The sequence below is a fragment of the Meleagris gallopavo genome, chromosome 1 (assembly GCF_000146605.3).
Source record: "Meleagris gallopavo isolate NT-WF06-2002-E0010 breed Aviagen turkey brand Nicholas breeding stock chromosome 1, Turkey_5.1, whole genome shotgun sequence".
Classification (NCBI taxonomy): Eukaryota; Metazoa; Chordata; class Aves; order Galliformes; family Phasianidae; genus Meleagris; species Meleagris gallopavo.
Window position 1 is genome coordinate 149867658 of NC_015011.2, and position 21508 is coordinate 149889165.

The following is a 21508-nucleotide window of genomic DNA, read 5'->3' on the forward strand; positions in this document are numbered from 1 at the left end:
AATTGAACATGTCAGCTTCGGGGCTGACAATTGGGGCCTAATTTGAATCTTGTACATTTGGTATATTACCAAATCTAAATGGCTTTTGCTTGGGGAACTCTTTTGAAATGCTCACTTAAAAATTTATATAGTTTCATTGTCCTGTGGAGAAGTACTTGCGGTCCCTGGTGGATGAAAAACTGAACATGAACCAGCAGTGTGCTCTTGCAGCTTGGAAGGCCAAATGGTATCCTGGACTCCATCAGAAGAGGGATGGCCAGCAGGAGCAGGGAGGTGATTGGCCCTCTCTACTCTGTCCTCGTGAGGCCCCATCTGGAGTACTGTATCCAGGTCTGGAGCCCCCAGTACACAAAAGATGTGGAGTTGTTGGAGAGGGTCCAGAGGAGGGCCATGAAAATGATCAGAGGTTTGGAGCACCTCCCTACAAAGACAGGCTGATAGAACTGGGCTTGTTCAGCCCTGAGAAGAGAAGGCTGTGAGACCTCATTGCAGCTTTCCTGTATTTAAAAGGAGATTATAAAAAGGAGGGAAACCAACTTTTTACTCGGGTAGATAGTGATAGGACCAGTAGCAATGATTTTAAGCTGAAGGAGTGAAGGTTTAGATTAGATGTCAGGGAGAAGTTCTTCACAGAAAGAGTGGTGAGGTGCTGGGAAAGGCTGCCCTGAGAGGCTGTGGATGCCCTATCTCTGGATGTGTTCAAGACCAGGTTGGATGGGACCCTAGACAAGCTGATATAGCACTAGATCTGGAGGTTGGTGGCCCTGCCTGTGGCGGAAGGGTTTGAATTTGATGATCCTTGAGGTCCCTTCCAACTCAAGCCATTCTATGATTCTGTGATTCATCATGAATTCACTTATTTTACGGAAAACTTGCCATTGCCATCTACTCATTTCACATTTTTAGAGTATAGGTATCAAGATTTTTCTTATTACCAAAACTGTATATTAAGCATCATCATAAACTTTCTGATCTATATCTGGATCTCCATCACAAATTCAGATGGAAGGAGTAGATTCCGTATTATTTGGTAATCATGGAGTACTTTGAAACTAAGAATCTGCTTGTCCTTCATTCTCATTTTTCAACAAAATAGTGACTTCTTATCCTTGTTTCAGCTGAAACAATACTGATAGCTCACTGATGTTTAGTTATTGCTCAGTGATGGTTCATTGGGCCAGGCTGGGCCAGTTGGCAGGGAAGGGCTGCTGCCATGATGGCACAGGGCAGGGGATGGGGTGGAGCCAGGACAGGTGGATAAGTTAGTCCAAGGGTTGTTCCATACCACGTGATACCATGTGGAATGCTGTAAAATTGTGGGCTGTTGGCCTGAGCTGTCTACTGCTTGAGGATTGGCTGGATGTCAGTAAACAGGGTGAGATGTTGCGTTGCTGACAGAGCATCTGGTGGCAGGCAGTTCCTTCTTCCTCTTCTGTCATAGTAAGTAGTTTTTATCTCAACCCACAAGTTCTGTTTTGTTTCCAGTTGTTTCCCTTATCCCACCTGGTAGGGAGGGGGTGAGCAAATGGTTGTGTGGCTCTGAGCGCTGTGATTAAACCGCAACACTTCCCACTCTGTATCTCCAGACTCTGGAGACTTCATCTTTGGGAATCTTAAGTACCAAAGATTAATTATAGTTTGCAGAAATCTGTATGTTGAGTGGAAGTTGAAGTGAGTTTCTCGAGTCAGTTAAGGTTTTGTAGCAAATTCTCCTTTTTCCTTGTATTTGGGAGCAGTGATACTTAAATAAATAAATAAATAAATTTAGAAATATATATGTATGTATATATACACAATTCTAAAGACATATGAAAACAAAAACAAATACTGTCAAAAGGGTAGGCTAGAAGGAGCTGAACTTCTATGTATGGAACAAACCATGTATAAATGATTTTGTAAATGCTGATACAAAATTGTTGAAGAAAATTTCACTGTAATTTACTTTTTAACAGTTTAGGATATAGTAACTTGAACACTTAATGGAGAAAAACACCTAACAAAATCCATGCCAGTAGTGGTACAAAAATTCAGAATGGAATTTTTATTTAATTTGTAATTAGAATGCAAGTTTATTAACACAGTTTCATAAGTGTCATGCAGAGATTCTACATACTAGTTTCCACTCAACCTCTGTAGCTACCAATCAGGAATTCAGTGGACTTAGTTATTATTTTTCTACCCTTCTGAGAGGGATGACTTTTCTTAATTCCTGAAAAATACTGGGAAGTTATGCATTTTTTTGTTCTGTGATAGTAATATTAGCCAAGAGAACTTCTGAGTAAGTTTTATAGTGGAGAAGATTCTCCTTTGGAACTCAAAAATGCCAACTCAGTGTGTCTTTATCTTTTAAAATAAATTTGTTTCTTTGATAAGGAGATGCAAAATATGTTATTTTCTTTACATCTTGCACAACAGTATTTAATATTACCATGTTATAGGAAACATGCCGTGTGTCTAGCTAGTTTCATTGAAGGAAGCACATGCTGTCCCATCACATGCTTATTGGCTGTGTGCATTCCTGGCAAATGACTATTCAAGTGTATTTGCACAGGAACTTACATTTGTTATTAAATTATTGTCATCAGTGATAGCGGGAGAAGAGAGAAAGTGCCACAGGTAAACTCCAAGAACATTTCACTTTGCACTGTTCCTGTTTCAAAAGCTGGTGTGAAACAAGGAAGCAGTAAGTAGGTTGCTTACTGAACACATTTTTCTGGTGGCAGTATTAGCCCTTAGAATCGTCCCTGGATTTGTAGGAATATAGCGTTTAACACAAAAATAAGCATAAAAAGTTACTACTACTTTACGAGAGCTAGTTCCTTAGAAGTATTCCTTAATACCTGTGTGCATTTTCTTTACAGATGCAAAATATGTGGAACTTCTGTGCACAGTCATGACTTTTTTTTCTTTTTAAGAATAGTAGGATTTGTTAAAACTTTTTTTTTTAATATGCTGAAATTACTTTGGATGAATCATTGGCAATATATATATAAACTGTGTTATATTTTAAGTAAAATATTTGCAAGTCTTTAAGTAGTGTAGTGCTCAGTATTCACATTTCCACTAATAATTCTTTACGAAACAGTTTGGGAATTATAAATGAACTGCACCTTGAATGCTTTTAGCAGCAGTTGTTTCCCTGTATCAAATTTTTTAATGAAGCAGTAGCTGGTCAGAATTTACCACAGAATCAAGTAGTTCAGTAGAATCTCTTGGCTGTAGTTACTATACATGTTCATCCATTTTTCTCCTCTTTCTAGAGAAACTCTTTTAATTTAAAAGGATTTTGCAAAAGAACAGTAGTTACAAGTATTTACTAGCTCATTTGGGTAATGTGTGCATGTATACTGTAGTCGTATGATATTTTTCAATATGAAAATGCAATTTCTTTAGATTTTTTATTGCCAGTTTTTTTTTGCAGACATAGATGTTTTAATGGTGATGAATGTGCTCTCTGTCATGTTTTTTTTCTGCTAGTACTATGAAACCAGTTTCCTTTGTGATCCTGTGTCTAATTGTTAGACTTTTGTTTTCTGAAGGAGAGTGGCTTTCAAGATGCTCATAAACAAAATAATTATTTGTCACTTCTGTACTTTTCTCTGATGCAAGGACCGTTTGACTATAGGAACCAATAGCACACTTCTTTCTTTATGAAAGAAACCACGGTATGTCTAGAAATGCATCAGATGTAGTAGTGGGTATGTCAGTGTTGTTAGGCATACTCGTCACATAGTATCAGAGAGTTAGTTATGTAAAACAAGGGCTATATGGCCAGGTTGGAGTTAAGTAAAATTGTTAACAAATACTGAATAAATGAGACCATGCTATACTTACCATGGTCAATTATAGTGCTTTATGTGTAATTGATAATATTATTTCCTTTAAGAACAAAAGTGATGGTTATTAAACAAAAATTCTGAAGTTATTTCAGTGTCCTGTTTTGCTCATTGTACTTGTCTGCTCTTTGGAAGTTTCTGCTTTAGAATATGTGTTATTTTCCTTTTGTGTGTATAACTTTGATGCAGCAGATTGAGTAGAGTTTCTGTAATCTTTCACATCTACTTTGATCCTTTGTCTTGAGCTGTTTCTTCCAATATTCTGTGAGTTCTTTCTCGTACCTTACATATGGCGGGGGTGGTTGCTTACTATTCTCATTCTTTCTTCTAACATAACGTTTTTAGAAGACACAGGATATAATTACAAGTTTTGTTTATAGACGGAAGTGGAGAAAGAGGTGAGAAGGATGCAAGCAAAATTACAACCTATCCACCAGGGGCTGTTCGCTTTGACTGTGAGCTACGAGCTGTACAAGTCAGTTGTGGATTTCACCATTCAGGTAAAAATAGATAAATTTATTGGGTTTTGTGTTTGTTTGTTTGGTTGGTTTGGTTTGGTTTGGTTTTTGTTTTTTTTGCTTTTGTTTTGTATTTTTTTAATGTTCTGATACATGTTTTCACTACCTTGTGTTTAATGTTCAATAAGGATATACATGGAAGGGTTGAAAAAGGTTACAGTATTATTTTCTAGCCTAATACACTGTCCTCCGACAGTGCAAGGGACTAGAAATATCATACATAGAACTATATATAAGCTTTTAAGGAATTCAGAAATTTTTGAGCCATTTTATAACATCTGCATGACACATCTGCATACCTCTGTAGTGATACTAGCTGTAGTGGATTGTGGAAGATTATGTTTAGTAGGGATTGTTAACTGCTGCTCAGAAAGACTAACTGGCTTTGATGCATGTTAGCATGGATATCTCTGAAAAATACTGGTGTTTTTGTTCATTTGTTTTCAGTGATTTTGATGGAGAATGGTGATGTTTACACATTTGGATATGGACAGCATGGGCAACTTGGACACGGTGATGTTAATTCCAGGTAAGATGATGATTGCATATTGCTGTGCTGCTGTTTAAAGAGTGGCTAAATTTTTCTGTTACTCTCTAGCTAGGAAGTGGGAAAACTCGTATATTGTCCAAATTAGGTTAATGAACTCTTATTTTGCATTTATTTTCCATAATCTTTCTGGGTAGATAGACTGTTAGCAATAACTATAGTGTTGTTCTGTGTAGGTAATTTTTAAAACACGAAGGCTTGTAGGCATAGCTTTGATAATTGGGTTTCAAATGCTTCTTTCTCTTCACATCTCTTTGCGTACAAGAGAGAATAACATTGAAATATCTTTAAGGTTTCATTATGTCTGGAAAATACTACATATGCAATAATTTAAATAGTGTGAAGTTGTAAACTTAGATTAATATGCTTCTCTTACATTACTAGCAGTAATTCACTTATTATTCTTTTTGTTACTCCTTTTTGTTTATAATTAATCTTCAAAAGTAAGTCCGTATGTATGAGTTTCAGTTACATTTTGTATATGCTTATAGCATGAAAGTGACTTGTGGGTTTTTGTGGTCAGTGGAAATAAAAGAAGTCAACACAGTTGGAGAGCTATTTGACTAACCAGATGCTGCTTATCTACTTCAGATATGCTCAGTAACTGTAAATTATATTGACTTGATCTCCATTGACTACAGTGAGAACACAGACAACTACATACAGGTGGCTATAATGGGAAGCTGAATTTTCACCCTTAATATCTCTTCTGCTCACACAAGTTGACAGTCAGTGTACTACTGTAAAAAGAAATTCAGTAGCGTTGTTCTTTGCGCGCATACATTCTGTAGATGGGATTTTGAATAGCAGGAATCATTGAGGGTTTGTTTCTGTTCAGTAATGCCCAGTATCCTTATGAAAAAGGCATATAGAGTGCAGCATCCATGATCTGTCTTCAGTTCTCTTGTTTCTCTTGTAGTAGTGAGATGAAATTGCTTGTACATCTGTCCTCCTAATCTCTTTTGAAACTTCCAAATCATTTCTTTTACCAAGTTTCTGGAGAAATCATCTTCATCTTAAAATTTTAATTGTATTCGCTAAACAAAGGTAGAGAGGGAAGGAAGGATGAAGGTTTACTGGAAACATTGCTTTGCACTGGTTGCTGTGCCTATTGATATTCTTTAAACTGTTACCCTTATTCAGTCTGCATTGGATTGGTGAATGCAGTCTATGTTTCTGACTATGGTAGAGCCATATCGCAAATAAATACTCCTTTTAGTTCCTGAAAATTCATGCATACTTGAGGCTACAGCTACTTTAGTAAGCACTTCAAGTCACTACTGGAATAAGGTTGGATGTTCTTTTAAAGACAAAGAGATACAATAAGTGGCATTTCTACTGGTAACTATGTCCCATTTCCAACTGATGAAATCACTTGGCTTTTTTGAGGATATCAGGACTATCTGCCCTATTTGTCAGAATTCCAGGCAGTAAACACCATATTTGTTGCTTATGTAGACAGAAACTAGATGGAAACTAGATGTTTTTCTAGATGAAATCCTAGAATAGAACGTGAAACATCCTATGTCAAAGGATACTATCTGACCTATTCTAGAAGCTGAGAAGGTATACAAGCAGCTTGGAACCTTTGTATCATTCTACAGGATATCCCAGAAAAAAAGCCTTGAAGAAACTGGGCGTATGTCCTGTGCATGAGAACTGGCTATAAATACTATATTGCTGTCTAGCACCATCATTCAGATGATGATTTCCTCATTGATGTACTTCTTTTTCCAGCTTTTAAGTAGAGATCACTCCTCTGTCCTCACAGTAAGGGACTCAGAAAAGGAAACAGGGAATCCTTATGCAGAGTTCCACCTCAGTTGGGACGCACTGGTGCTCAGATGGCCAGCTCCAGCCAGGTCAGTGTTATGTCAGTCATGCAGTGTGTCACATTGCCTGTATTGACCTCAGGAAGACCACCGTCTTCTGAATCAAAGAACTGATCATCTACTGTGTTTCCAGGAGAGGGAAAAAAAGGGAAAAAAAAATGAGGACATACAATATAGATAGCTTAGCTAATATATGGGGCCCCTGAAAACAAGAACTGACAGGACATTTGCAGCAGTTGTCATTTTCATCTGAGTCAGCCATCTTCATTACCAGATAATGTAATGATGTAAGTTTCTGGACAGCAACTGATGACGTATCCTTTCAGAAACTTCTAAGTTGCAGCATAAAGATTAAGCAGTGAGTCTTGTAAATGTTTAACTGTTTTGAATTATGCACACATGTCCAGACATATCTTTTATCATATTAAAATGATTCTGAACTCCTGCTTTAGACTGTGGTAAACACTACAAATTTTTTCTGCTGCTTCAGTAAGAGCAAGGCGTATTACATGCCCTAGAAAGATTTCAGACAATTTTGTATGTTCACAAGCCAACAAAACAGCAGATGAGCGGGATGACATGATTCTCAATAAACTTATTACTACAACTGAATTACTGAACTATTATTAGAAATAATATGGAGGAGTGGCAGCATGCACAAGGTAATGTTAGTTTTTTTTCTCCAACTAAAACTTGAGTCACTCACAGATGGATCACTTACAGATGCAAATGATCTGGTTCCTGGGAGACCGTTTTTTCCATATCAGCATACTAGGGTTATTAAACTAATCTGAGTAGACTTTCTGTTGTAAAGATCTGAGCAGTAGGTGTTGACGAGATACCCACTCCATTAAGAATTTAATAGCCTCTTTTTATTCCCTCTTCAAAGTAGTTACTAAATGGATGAATAGAAACTCAGTGGAAGCAAGAAACATTTTGCGATATCTACTCTTGGTAAAAAAATAGTACATCTTGTATTTGGGTAAGCAGAGGGGTTGTTTCTTGTTGCTGCTTCTTTCAAGAAGCACTGACTTAAAGCTTACTATTCAAACTTTGCCTGCGTTTCTTATTCCAGCTGTTGATTTCAGCACTACAAGCACATGACATGGAAGGAAAATTCCAGTAATGAGACCACTGAAGTAGGACACTACTCGTACATCTTTGTTTCCAGTGGATCAATAATAACAAGGCATACCTTCCATGGACAGCCATCTATGTTCTGTTTGTAGACAAAGTGTAAAGATTATGCCCTATTAATATTTTCAGAACATGTTGCTTAAGGCTCTATTTCTAGGTGCCTTGTCTGATTAATTTGCTTCAGTGGTGGCGTGCAGGTCTTATTTACATATTTCCATTGAACATTCAGTTATGTCTAAAATCTAAAAATCTCCACCTTCTTACCCGTGCACTGTCCAACTCTGCCTGTAATTGAGTTTTTCTGTTTTCCTTTGACACACTGCACAGTAACAGCCCACAGAGAACCTGAATTTGCAGCACCACGGTCAGCAACCCCAAGTAAAATTCTATTGCACTTCTCAGCCAGCTCTGGCTGGGCAAGTACCATGGAAAGCCATCGTTCAAACAGCTACTGTGGGATGTATTTTCAGAGACCAAATCTGCTGCCAAAAATGCTTACCCTTCAGGACAGAGGAGGGTTTCTGTGTGGGTAGCTGGAATTGTATTGGATGTTCTGTGAGATCTTGAGTAACCTAATGTATGGGTAACTGCTGTTTTTTCACTCAGCAATCTAAAGTTACTCCAAGAGATCTCTCTCAGGTTGCAGTGTATATAGTTGAGCTTGCCTATGTCAAGTGCCTGCATCGTATCCAGAAGCACATCTTTCACCATCTGAGAAGAATAATTCTCAAATGTAGAAAACCTACTTGTCAAAACTTTTGCCAAAGGGTCTCCTACACTCTTAGTTGTCTACATGCAGGTGTTCTCTGTTGAGTTTCAATGGGATAGGAAAATACTCTGTTATATCACAGATTCTAAACTCTGTGTGAATGACTTAAGCCTAGTTATTGTATTTTACCAGTTATTTCCTCCTTCTATGAAGAGAAAAATATTAATGTTCTGTAGTTTTACTATATTTTTGATGTAGTTAAGTGCCTCAGAATTTTCTTGTTCATTTCCATTGTAGATACACCATTTCAAAAGCTGAGTTGTCTTAATAAAAGGACTATATGAGAATAATGTGCTAAATGTGCCTATGTTAATAGCTTCTTCACTTTTGCTCTGCTGCAAAAATGAATTGTGGAATTAGAAGGCCAAAAACCTTTCCGGCCATCTGTACAATAGGATTCACAGAAACATGCACTTGGAGTAAGAAGCAACTCTTATTCCTTAAAATTTTTCATGTCTCCCATACAGTCTATCAGTAACCCTCTGAGAGTCTTAAAGTCATCATGAGGTTTATACTGCAAGAAAGCTGAAGGAAACTTGTAGCTTCTGGCTCTTGAATCTTTTATGTTCACATTTATGGTTCCATGCCTACAGCTTTTACAATGATAAGGGGAGAAAAAAATGCATTCATTTTCGTTTTTGAAAGTTTAAAAAATCTGCCATGAGAATTTCTTTCTAACAGGAATGCTTTTGCATTTGTTTTTAATTAGACTATTTTTTTCTGATTTGGTGCCTTTTTGATCTTTCTTAAAGATTTTAAAATCTTTTATTATTACTGCTGCTAAACTTAGCTCCCTGTATTTGTGTATTGTCTTATTGGCATCCAAACCCTCATGCTTTTAGGCCAACAAAGTCTTCTGAGTTTATAAATGTTGTGTTGTAATCCTCTAACAAACTCTATGCTGCTTTTCATTTTCTTCATCTTCATTCACTGCAAGCGATGTTTTCCACAAAGGAATTAATTATTTTTGTTATAAGTACATTCTCTCTCTTTCAGGTCATTATCCATTCTTCGCGCACTTTCTGCGTTTCCATGTGTCTACATCTTCCTTTCTCTTAGAATTCACAGTATCTCTCCTTCCTCCTACTTTCTTTACTTTGGTTTTGCCTCATCTTAGCCAAAAGAAGAACACACAGATAACCCATCTTCTTGCACAACAGCTACTAAACAATTGCTAGGTAAATGTAGGCTGATGATTTTTTATTCCAGAATGGGACAACCTGTTCTTATTTTAGCTAAACTAGCTTTGGTAAGTATGTGCTTAGAAGTAAGTTCCTACAGTACTGCTGCTCTCTAGGGCCAAGATTCCCAAACATGGAGTTGTTCCAGAGTCACTTGTTTGTTAAATTCACATTCATTCTAAGTCTAAAGTACTTTTGATGTCTACTGTAGGTAGACATTCGTTATGGGACTCAGATTTTAATACAATTTTTCCAGGCTCCTTTGCATCCGTTTTATTGTGGCTTAGATAAAAATAGTTGTTGTATCTCATAATTCATTCTTTTGTCTTTTCTAATATTTCTATTCTGAGTAATCACTGCTATTTTTCTTTCTTGCTTCTTGCTTGTACTACTGATTTTTTTTCCCCCTTCATTTTATTGAAATGGGAAATTGATTTTCTTATACCTGTCCATATTTGAGAGGCATAAATAGTAGACTTGTCCAGATCTTTCTTCTGCAAAACAGTTTGGAGAGAATTGTTTTTTCTCAAGTCTATGAATTTGATGAAGAACAGTTTTTTAATGACTTACTCTCCATTAAAAAGTTGCCGGAGGTGGGTAGACTTTCTCTTTGTTTTATAATTCTCTACCTCTGGAGGGCCATATCAGTACTGCTTCTGGTAATTGTACTAGAGTACCAGCCACATGTGGCTTTGATTGCTTCATAAATCAAACAGTTTTGTTAAGCGCTTAACCAATACCATATCCTCGCTGCAGAATTTTTTTAATGCTACAATTCATTGCTGTGTATTTTATATGTCTTTATGCACATACATATTACTGTAACCACAGTAGCATTAATGTAATCCTGGAATAATATAGATTAACTATTTTTATTCCTATGTTTAATTGAAAAGGGTACCTGATCTGATTCCTTGTATCAATAGGGCATAGATTTAAATATCTGACACACTTTTTCGAGATCCTGTTCATTTAGTAAGTAATTTATTGCTTGATTTTGGTACCATATGGTATGTGAACATAGTGAATATATTTCAGTTAGTGAAATCCTAGTAATACTAATATACTATATGTTGAGTAATTATGTATTGAAACAAAATCAATTTATTTTAATATAGGGGATGTCCTACTTTGGTGCAAGCATTACCAGGTCCTAGTACACAAGTTACTGCTGGAAGCAACCATACAGCTATTCTCTTAATGGATGGCCAGGTTTTCACATTTGGAAGTTTCTCAGTAAGGAAATAATAATGTTTACTTATGGAAATAAGCTTATGATCAATGTATTGTTCAAAGACCTTTCAAAACTGTTTGCTTATACTTGCAAGCACAGAACAACTCGTGGATGCTGCATGTTCTTTTATTTACGTCTCATATTTGAAAATGGGGCCTCTAATGTTGATGTGATTTGAAGAGCATGGTTCCAGTTATTACTGATATTTTTATGTTCTATAGAATGTTAGTATTTAAAACTGAGTTGCTTCATAAGATGGACAAGTTTTCTCAAATTCTTTATTGTTACAAGGTCCACTGCAAATAAAAATCTCTTGCATATTATATTACCTGTATTAATTAGAAAAATATCAGGGTCATCTTTTCTTCCACAGAAATTACAATGAGTTTTATTTACGGAAAAAGTTCTGGCTCAGTATGACACAGCATAACTCTAGTACTTTTCTTTCATATGCACCTAGCATGTAACCCTCATATCCATTGGAATCATTGTGTGTATTCACTAAATAAGCACTTCAACTTTGTTTAATTCCCCTTCATTTTGACTTCAGATCTTTGTCTCCTTGTCCTTGCAAATTTCCCTCACTACCGTCTCTCCAGAATAATTGCTGTTGATGCTTTCCTCCTAATGTCCTTTCGATAACAGCTGGAGTATAGACATTGAATTTTTATCTTTTTTAGAACTGTCTACTGCCAAACACAGCAGAAATGTCATGTATTGAAATCTGTTGTTTTACTGAAAATCAAAAAAAAGTGAAGACTTAAATTTTAGAGTTGAAAATACCATTTTTAATTAAAACTGTGCCTTAAAATGGCACTTAAATTAGTTAATATTTCTTGGTTTTCAGCCTCTACGTTATAGCTTTTGTCTTTGTCAAAAGTGACTTGGGTACTTAAAAAATTTAAGCTTTGGCTACCCCTGAAAAGTCAAATTCACTTTGAGAAGTAGAATTTAAAGACCTCTCTTTTAATAAATAAATAAATTAACAGTCACCCAGAAACAGAACAAAAAGCTTTGATGCCATATTTAGACTACCTGTTCTATGTCTGCTCTTTCTGCTGCTGTGCTTGAAAGTTCACTCAAAGCTTTATAAAGTCAGAGAAGCTCAAGCCCATTACTTGTAAATGTCTTCACTAATTTTGCTTATGTATAGTTTGATGTATTCTCATAGCACACAGTGCCTGTTTCAAATGAAAAATTGATAAACAATTTCTAAATAGGCAAAAATTTAGAGAAATGGAAGCAAAATATAATTTTTTTCAATACAAAAAAATGAGATTTTCAAGAAATGGTTTTGAAAATAATTATTTTTCAATTTTTTATTTATTAATTTGGTTTTAGTTATAACTGAAGGGTAAGCATCAGTAGAAATAAGACGTACAGATGAAAAAGTTGTGCTTTACAAGTACAGCTACTTAGAAGAAAGAACAATAGTATCAGTACATTCATTTTATTATAGAAATACTTTACTGAAAATGAACTTACTGTTTAAGACTGTATTCATTTGACATGTAAAATAAGCAGAAAAAAGAGCATGAGTAATATGTGTCAAGGCATATATATTCATTAGAGAGTGTTGAGGTGCTGGAACAGGTTGCTCAGAGGAGCTGTGGATGCCCCATCCCTCGCTCAGGGCCAGAATGGATGGGACCCTGGCAGCCTGATCTAGTTTGTAGAATCCTTGCCTACTTCAGGATTGGAGCTGGATGATCTTTATCGTTCCTTCCAACCCAAGCCTTTCTATGACTACAAACTGCATTACATACATTTAGCATAACAAACAGTTATTTTTCATTCTTTGTTTGACTTCTTCTGATGTTTCTTAGGTAAATAGTACATTCTCTTCAAAAATAACACGTAATTTTTTAAAAGTGGACAAAACTTCTGGTCTTAATTGATTATGTTCTCATTAAATAACTGGAAAATCTAACTGGAAAGGGGGGAAAGCATTTGTCAAAAACTTCTATTTAAATGTATAGACATTTTCTTAGAGTGGACATTATTTTCTGAAGGTAGTTTTTCAGTAAGCTCTCTCTTCCAGATGGCTTACTGTTTTTGTGCTGAAGCTGTCTAACTTGTTCATCTTTGAGACTCACTATTAAGTACTAATTTTTTGCATTCTCTCTATAGAAAGGTCAGCTTGGTAGACCAATTCTGGATATGCCCTACTGGAATGCAAAACCAGCACCTATGCCTAATATTGGTTCTAAATATGGACGCAAAGCAACATGGATTGGAGCAAGTGGAGACCAGACTTTCCTCCGGATTGATGAAGCTCTCATTAATTCTCATGTGCTTGCTACATCAGAGATATTTGCAAGCAGGCACATAATAGGCAAGAACTCTTCTAGAATATTTTATTACGATTACAGAATTTGTGGAGAAAGATCATATTCAGTCATGCAAACAATAGAGGAGTAACAAGCTGAAAAAGTGAATTAAGGGAATTAAAATATTTTTACCTTCTACATATAATGCAAATGGTGATGCTAGCTCCTTTTGGTAACTAATTTTATTAGAAAAAAGAGTGCAAAAGTCTGTGGATTTTTTTGTACTTCATGGATTTTCTTGCAATCTTACTGTGTTTTTTTGCTGTAAGCAGTATTTCTTCTTCACTACTATGTGTGTTAATGCTTTGTGCACAAAAAAATGACATGCAATTAGTAGAGTCTTTTTTTCTTTTTTTTTCCTTTTGCTCCCTGATCCAGGTTTGGTACCTGCTTCAATGTCAGAACCTCCTCCTTTTAAGTGTCTCCTGATAAACAAAGTAGATGGCAGTTGCAAAACATTCAATGATTCTGAGCAGGAAGACCTTCAAGGTTCTGGTGTGTGTCTGGATCCTGTCTATGATGTTATTTGGAGGCAAGTGTGAATTATAGCTCTAAAAGTCATAATATAAAAGTGCTTTAAAAAGTATTTTGGAAGGTTGGAAATTTGATGCTATTCATTTACCTGGTAAACAAAAAGCAATTTTTACTCTTTCATGCATCTTATTTAACTTTTTTTTAGATTATATGTTCAACTAAGCCCAAAAGAAATTATTATTTTAATTTTTCAATTTCTGTTCTTTTTTGCATCATATTCATTCAAGTATTGCTGGAAAACTTGGGCAAGACGGAATAGTCTCTTAAAGTTGGAGGGAAGCAGGGAACAAGCTAGTCTGCACTATCTGGAGAAGATACTGTCATGTAGATTTATGTCTTTAAAAGATCTTTAAATTGTCTCTGTAGGTTACCTGCGTTCTACTTTGGATGTCTTTATCGAAGATCAAGACATGAGAATTTAATTGCCACTTAACACTGAAGCATGCATATTTGCTAGGTGTAATTCTTCAATACCTCTGAAGTTCCCAACATGACTATAGTCCTGTATTGTGCACATCCCCAGGAGTGTCTGAGATTCATGGCACCCATTCTCACTTAAATTATGCTCAGATTTGAAATAAGGAAGAGTAGCACTCACTTTCCATAACGACTTTTGGTCATGGAATGAAAGATTGGTTTGTGAATGCTGGAGTTATTCCTGTCCACAGGAAAGCCGGGAAGTTTCAGGGGAGAAAAAGGCAGGTGATACCACTCAACATTATTAAAATGATATTGGATGAAGCTCAAATTCACATTTCACATTATAAGAAAGTAACTTAAAGATGAAATCATGGGTAAATGTGGATTGAGGTGTTGTTCTATTGTCTTGCAAAAATTTGGGGACTTCAGAACTAAATCTAAGACTTAGGGACTTAACTGAAGAATAGACTCTTGAAGTCTTTAGTTGCAGACTTATTTCTGTGTTAGATTCCATGCTTGTTTAATAGAGAATACTAAAGCAATCTAAAGAGGGATGTTAATAAGTATACTCATTAGTCATAAAATATTTGATATATTTACTATTACTACTAGCCATTTTTTTCATGCTGATTTAAATAAAGGGGCCACTTTTTCTGTACATGTCTCAGCATTCTTGACTGCATACATTTTAAAGATTTTCTTCACAGTTCTGTATTTTTTTAAGTTAATATTGTGATTGAAGTGAGTAAGTAATTTCATGGCTTTATATGCATCTGTATATGTCTATAAAGTTACAAATTGCTTAATTGTTTAAATCCTGAATAATCATAAAATCATAGAATCCTTAGAGTTGGAAGGGACCTCTGAAGGCCATCCAGTCCGACTCACCAGCAGTGAGAAAGGACACCACAGCTAGATCAGGCTGCCCAGGGCCTGATCCAGCCTTGCCTTTAAAGTCTCCAGGGACAGGGCATCAACCGCATTGCTAGGTAACCTGTTCCAGTGCCTCACCACCCTCACTTAACAATATTTTTTTCCTTACATGTAACCTAGATCTACCCTCTTTAAGCTTGAAACCGTTTAGCCTTGTTCAGTCACCACAGACACTGCTGAAGAGTCTGTCCCCTTCTTTCCTGTAGTTTCCCCTTTACATACTGAAAGGCCGCTATCAGGTCACTTCGCAGGTAAGGTGTTCCATTCCATAGATCCTTTTTGTGGCCCTCCTTTGGACATGCTCCAAGAGGTTTATGTCTCTCATGTACTCAGGACTGCACATCTGGACACAGTACTCCAGGTGAGGCCTCACCAGCACAGAGTAGAGGAGCAGGATCACCTCCCTCAACCTGCTGGATTCACTTCTTTTGATACAGCCTTGGATACAGATGACTTTCTGGGCTGCAAGGGCACAGAGCTGGTTCATGCCTTGCTTCCCATCCATCAGTAGCTTCAGGTCGTTTTTGTCAGGGCTGCACTCAATCCTTTCATTTCCCAGTTTGTATCAGTAGTGGGGGTTACTTCGACCCAGATGCAAGAATACATGGTATCCTCTGACATCTCAGTTGTACTGTCTTAGTTCCTTGTGCATTTTAGGTGCAATGTAACAAGTGAAAAAGTATTTTCCTCTCATACATCAGACATGTCTTCTGCTTTTTCCTTTTATGTACTGATATCAAAGATGTCATTTTCTGCATGTTAATCTATATTATGAAAAGTCTTTGTGTTCTCTTGTTTATGCTGCCATTTTCAGTAATCCTGTAAAAACTTGGAGTGTGATGTTATCCATTTAAAAAGTCCAAAATATGTTGGATTTCTCAAGATCTTTTAAAACTTACTTAAAGAGAGTAACTTTGTAGTTGTTATCTTTATCATTCTTGGGCACATCTGCCATTATGTCTAAAGTTCTTTGCTAATAATTCATGCTGCTTAGTAGACTATACCATTTTAATATTTATGAGGATTGAAAAACGTCTGTATTCTGGTATCTGTAAACCCATAATATGATTGTCTTCAAGTACAATAAGAATTTTAGGTCTTTCCATTTGCTGGTGTGTTAAGCTAGTAAAGTTTATATGTATTTGATGTAATGATGTTCACTTCTAGGAGTTTATGCAAGCAGATCTACATTTCACATTAAATAGGTTATAAAATTTAATTATCAGTTAGTTTTTAAGTAGATTTTACTGTTTTGTCTTACTCCAGGTTTCGACCAAATGCTAGGGAACTGTGGAGTTACAATGCTGTAGTTGCGGATTCCAGACTTCCCTCAGCTCCAGACATGCAATCCCGGTGTAGTATTTTGAGTCCAGAACTTGCTCTGCCAACATGTTCCAAAGCTCTAACCACCAGATCTCATGCAGCTTTGCACATTCTAGGTACACATTTATAAGTCAAAAGCTTAGATGAAAGAGACACACAATGTGTAAATGAATTGTAATCTAGGAGCTTTTTTACTTCGGTAGGGTCAATTTTTTTTATCTTTCACCATTGCTCTTAACACTTATGATCAGCCTAACATTTATTAATTTTAATGAAAATAATTATTTTTTGCTATCTTAATGATATTAGATGATTTTATAGTTCTGATGGAAATCACTACTAGAAGTAAGGAAAACAAAATTAGGAACCTTCCTATGTAAATACTTCAATGTTGCAGTACAAAGTCAATATGGTTAGGTTAATTTGCAGTCTTCAAAAGATAGGAAAAAATGTGCAGCTTTTTGCACCCTGTAGTTATTAAATAAATTGAATATTTGTTACTAGAATTTACTTTTTGCAGCTTTGTACAGCAAGATATTAAGAGTAATGTAATTTCTTTTTATAGTCTAAAAAATCCTACCAAAATGAAAAATAATCCTGCAGTGGTCATGTATAAGTCGGCCACCTGCAACATACGCTATGCTTCAAAGCTTTGAAAATGATTTTACATTACTTGCTCAGTGGTTGTAGTGAATTGTGTTACAAGAGCATTATTTGTGTTTGAGTCAGAATAAGGTCTCTTAGGTAGCCATGTGTAAAATAAGCTTTTTATGAGTGCTCTCAAATCTGCCCATTATTAAGTTGCTACATCAACTCTTCCTGGGTAATATGGAAAGTAAAAGTAAAACAAGTAATGAAAAAATGAGAGTGCTGTTGGCAATTTACTTACAACTACATTCATGTTTCTTGATTATTCTAAAAAAGGAATATGAAAAAATTGAATGAAGTCAATCTTATACAATATTTTTAGATTTGATAGCACTGACCCCTAACCTAATCAAACAATATGCAGTAGTAGCTTCTGTGTGGTTTAGGGACAAAGTAGTTAAGTTGCTTTAATCTTTTTAACTAGTATTAATTTCCACTTCACTGATTGCAATAAACAGTAATAAGTTTTGAGCATTTCTTGGTTTTGCTTTCTTGTAGGTTGTCTTGATACTTTGGCTGCTATGCAGGACTTAAAAATGGGTATAGCAAATACAGAAGAAGAGACTCAAGCAGTAATGAAAGTTTATTCTAAAGAAGATTATAGTGTTGTTAACCGATTTGAAAGTATGTACACAATAACATTTTATAGCATAAATTAATCAAGCTTGTGAAATAAAAGACTAGGACAGGTTAACTATATGTTTAATTTTTTTTTTCTTGTGGTTTTTGTTTTTTTCCCCTTCAGGTCATGGTGGTGGCTGGGGTTATTCAGCCCACTCAGTAGAAGCTATCCGTTTCTGTGCTGATACAGATATTTTGTTAGGTGGTCTTGGTCTTTTTGGAGGGAGGGGTGAATACACTGCTAAAATAAAGGTAAGGTTTGGGGTTTTTTTTTAAAACATTTTTTCTGTCTCATAACTTTAGAAATCCCACCTGAAAACATCATTCATTTTATTTCTTGATGAATTAGTGCTTTACTGTATATTAAAAGCATTAGTTATACAACTGGAACCAGGCTTCTTAGTAAGAAGTAATGAAATTTAAGCAGGTCAGGTGGATGAGGTAGAGAACTCTGAATTACTATTTTTAATTGTCAAGATCTAGCTTGTTCTTACCTTCACTGAATGCTATGCCATCTTATTGGTACCAGCAGCTGATACGGGTGTAGGTAGAATGGTTCTGTATCAATGTGCACAAAGCTCAGAAAACTTGCAGACATTTTATGTTTTCTGACTAGAAACTCATCCTGTGTGATGCATGGCATACTGCCTCTCGAAAACAAAATAATGCTTTTTTAGTAGCTGGATTTCCTTTGGTACCAGCTGAACTGTTGCTTCTCTCCATTTCTTTGCCATTTTCTTCCCAGACTGATCTCAGCTGGGATTTTTCAGTTGAGAGGAAATTGAAGTGGCATGCTTAGTTTGTGTTTATTTGTGCCATGCAAAGATGATTAGGACTGGAGCATGTGTACTGATTTAAATAACTAAATAAATCTGTCTTTGAATAAAGAAATTCATGTAAAGATAGTGTGATTAGTAGAGAGATCTTAGTTCTGATAAATGTTGCTGCATTTAATAGGAATTTCAGAAATGTCTTGAAAAATGTTTTAAAGAAAAGAGCTAATAGCTGTATGAGATTTATGTAAAGTCTGTGTATAAGAAACATGCTACTGTTATCATTTATTTGTCATTTAGTGGATTATTGAGTTTTCTGTTTTCAGATGATAGGGCTGCAGTTTGTTTTAGGGAAATTAATTGTTGGTATGTGGTTAGCAGTAATGTGCACAACTGGAGGTCTGAAATAAATAATTGTAAATTTGTGTTTATTCTAATACAATCACTGAGAATTGCAAATGACTAAGGAAAGAAAAGAAAGTTGGTTGCTATACTAATATTTAAATACTAAAGGTAGTAACCCTGCGAGATCACTCTTGTATTATTTGTTCAATTTTTTTATGGCCTAAGCTAATAAGATCCAGTCCTACTACAGTTAATTGCATATTAAAAATAGGGGCTTAAAGGAGAAGGCATGTATTGTGAGAATTTCTCAAATTATTCAAGTTGTAGAAGTGATTTTCAACTGAGTAAGAAGCCCATGTTCTTTTGTAAAAGGATGTGGGTTTTTTTTGTTTGTTTGTTTTGTCATACCCATGGGCTGTTTATGGCATTATTGACTTAAGAATAGTCAATTTATCCCTATCCAGAGGAGTTGAATGTATCTCCAGTACATATCACTCTAAAAAGCCTGCATTCTTTTTTTTTTTTGCCTTTTTTAGATGCTCTGTATTCAGCCTGTCTTTTCAGGCTATTCAGCAAGATTTAGGGATTTTCTACACTTAATATCAGAATATATATAGACATAAGGCTGGGAAGACAGTGTAAATTGCAGGTTTTTAATAGTTCATATCATTACAAAATCATGAGTTCCAGTTGCAAATTTGCCTATCAGTGATAGAAACTAGCAATTACTTTTGGGAAGGGAAAAAGGTAGTAGTACACAGTTTACAGAATAAGAGACAAAAAGTAAGTGGCATATTATTAGCTTTCTAACAGCTGAGACATATATATTTATTTATATAAATATATATATATATATATATATTTGTTACTCTACCAGTTGTTTGAATTGGGTCCAGATGGGGGAGATCATGAGACTGATGGTGACCTTCTTGCTGAAACAGATGTCTTAGCATATGATTGTGCTGCTAGGTAAGATGTTTCTTTACTTACTTTTACCTATTTGATTATTCGTTTTTCCTTCATACACTTTTAAAAATCATTTAAATGTTGGCTGAGATGATCAATTTTATTAGCACTTGTAGCCCGGAAACTAAAACTTTAACCAACACACTTTTTTTGCTTAATTATAAGTAGCAAAATGCCAAATACCTCACGGAAATAAAAAGTTGCAACAGCTTTTTTACATACTCATATTAGAAGGATGCAAATGGGTATTTGTATTTAACAACTTATCATTAAACTTTCTGCAGTATAAAATTATTATAACCAAGCGAGAGGGGTTGGGGTGCTTCAGCTTATTTGGAAAGAAGCAGTTATTACTTAAAGTTTTTATGCTTACGGAATGGGTTGACTTTTGTTTAGCCTGCATTTACATTCCCAGATATGAAAGAATTTACCACTGAAATAATCCATAACTAATTCTTTCAATTCTTATGTATCAAGATTTCCAGAATAGACATTTTAATGCTTTCTTAAATGTTCGCAAGCAATATCTGATAACCTATGCCTAAATTCCTGTCATTTATCAAAAAATTTACATGTAATTTTCTGAAAATGAATTTTAAATTTATAATGAGTACGTTACTTATAGCATTATGTAATAAATTCAATTAGGTTATTGTACATTTTAAGTTAACCTTATCTTTCAAACTGAATTGTACATTTAATAACTGATTGTGTAAAAATGCGAGACTATGCTAGACTTAAGAATTTGCAAGTCCTTCTGAATTTAAAACAAACAAAAAATAAACTTTACTATGTTTTTAATAAAATATTGTTAAATGTCAAATATAAGTAGATACTTAAGGTTAAAAACTACAGTTTTCTTGTATAAACAGTATAATTTGTTAAAGATTAATCTATAAACTAATTCAGATACATCTTTTCTTTAAATTTACTTCTCTTAGAGAGAAATATGCAATGATGTTTGATGAACCAGTACTACTACAAGCTGGCTGGTGGTATGTAGCCTGGGCAAGAGTGTCAGGACCTAGCAGTGACTGTGGATCTCATGGACAGGCCTCTATTACTACAGATGATGGGTATTTTTTTTTCTGTATTTCTTAATGCAGAAGAGGAGATCTCATATTACTTGAATGATTGTTTTCTCTGTTTTTTCCTCTTTCAGTGTTGTTTTTCAATTTAAAAGTTCCAAGAAATCAAATAATGGTACAGATGTTAATGCAGGGCAGATCCCGCAGTTACTCTACAGGTAATGTTTTGACCTCTATGTAGAACAATTTATCAACATATTTTTTGAACAGTTGCCTTGTTAAGCATGTTTCATTACATTATTATTGTGTAAAGTTAAGAAGATAAGTACCTCAAAATTTAGGGGAAACAGTTTCAAAGAAAAGTAGTAAGTCCGTTACTATAGCAACATCTGTTCACAGTTTTTCTTTAATTTCTATTTTTTAATATATGTTTTTAATTTTTATATATTGTGTTCTGAGATTTTAATTAGGAAACAAATGGCTTTAATGAAATCTCGTAGTTCTTTAGAGCCTCATTTCATCTAACATTCCTT

The 21508-nt window shown here is 35.2% G+C and overlaps 1 protein-coding gene across 1 annotated transcript in view; it reads left to right on the plus strand.

Moving 5' to 3' along the window:
• Positions 1-21508, plus strand: part of MYCBP2 (MYC binding protein 2) — a 208692-nt gene that overhangs the window by 83010 nt on the left and 104174 nt on the right. Inside the window, 11 exon segments of the mRNA XM_031552043.1 lie at positions 4217-4336; positions 4802-4883; positions 10939-11056; positions 13185-13389; positions 13763-13916; positions 16538-16710; positions 17741-17866; positions 17988-18115; positions 19859-19950; positions 20889-21023; positions 21110-21193. Coding sequence (XP_031407903.1) covers positions 4217-4336; positions 4802-4883; positions 10939-11056; positions 13185-13389; positions 13763-13916; positions 16538-16710; positions 17741-17866; positions 17988-18115; positions 19859-19950; positions 20889-21023; positions 21110-21193 — 1417 coding nt within the window.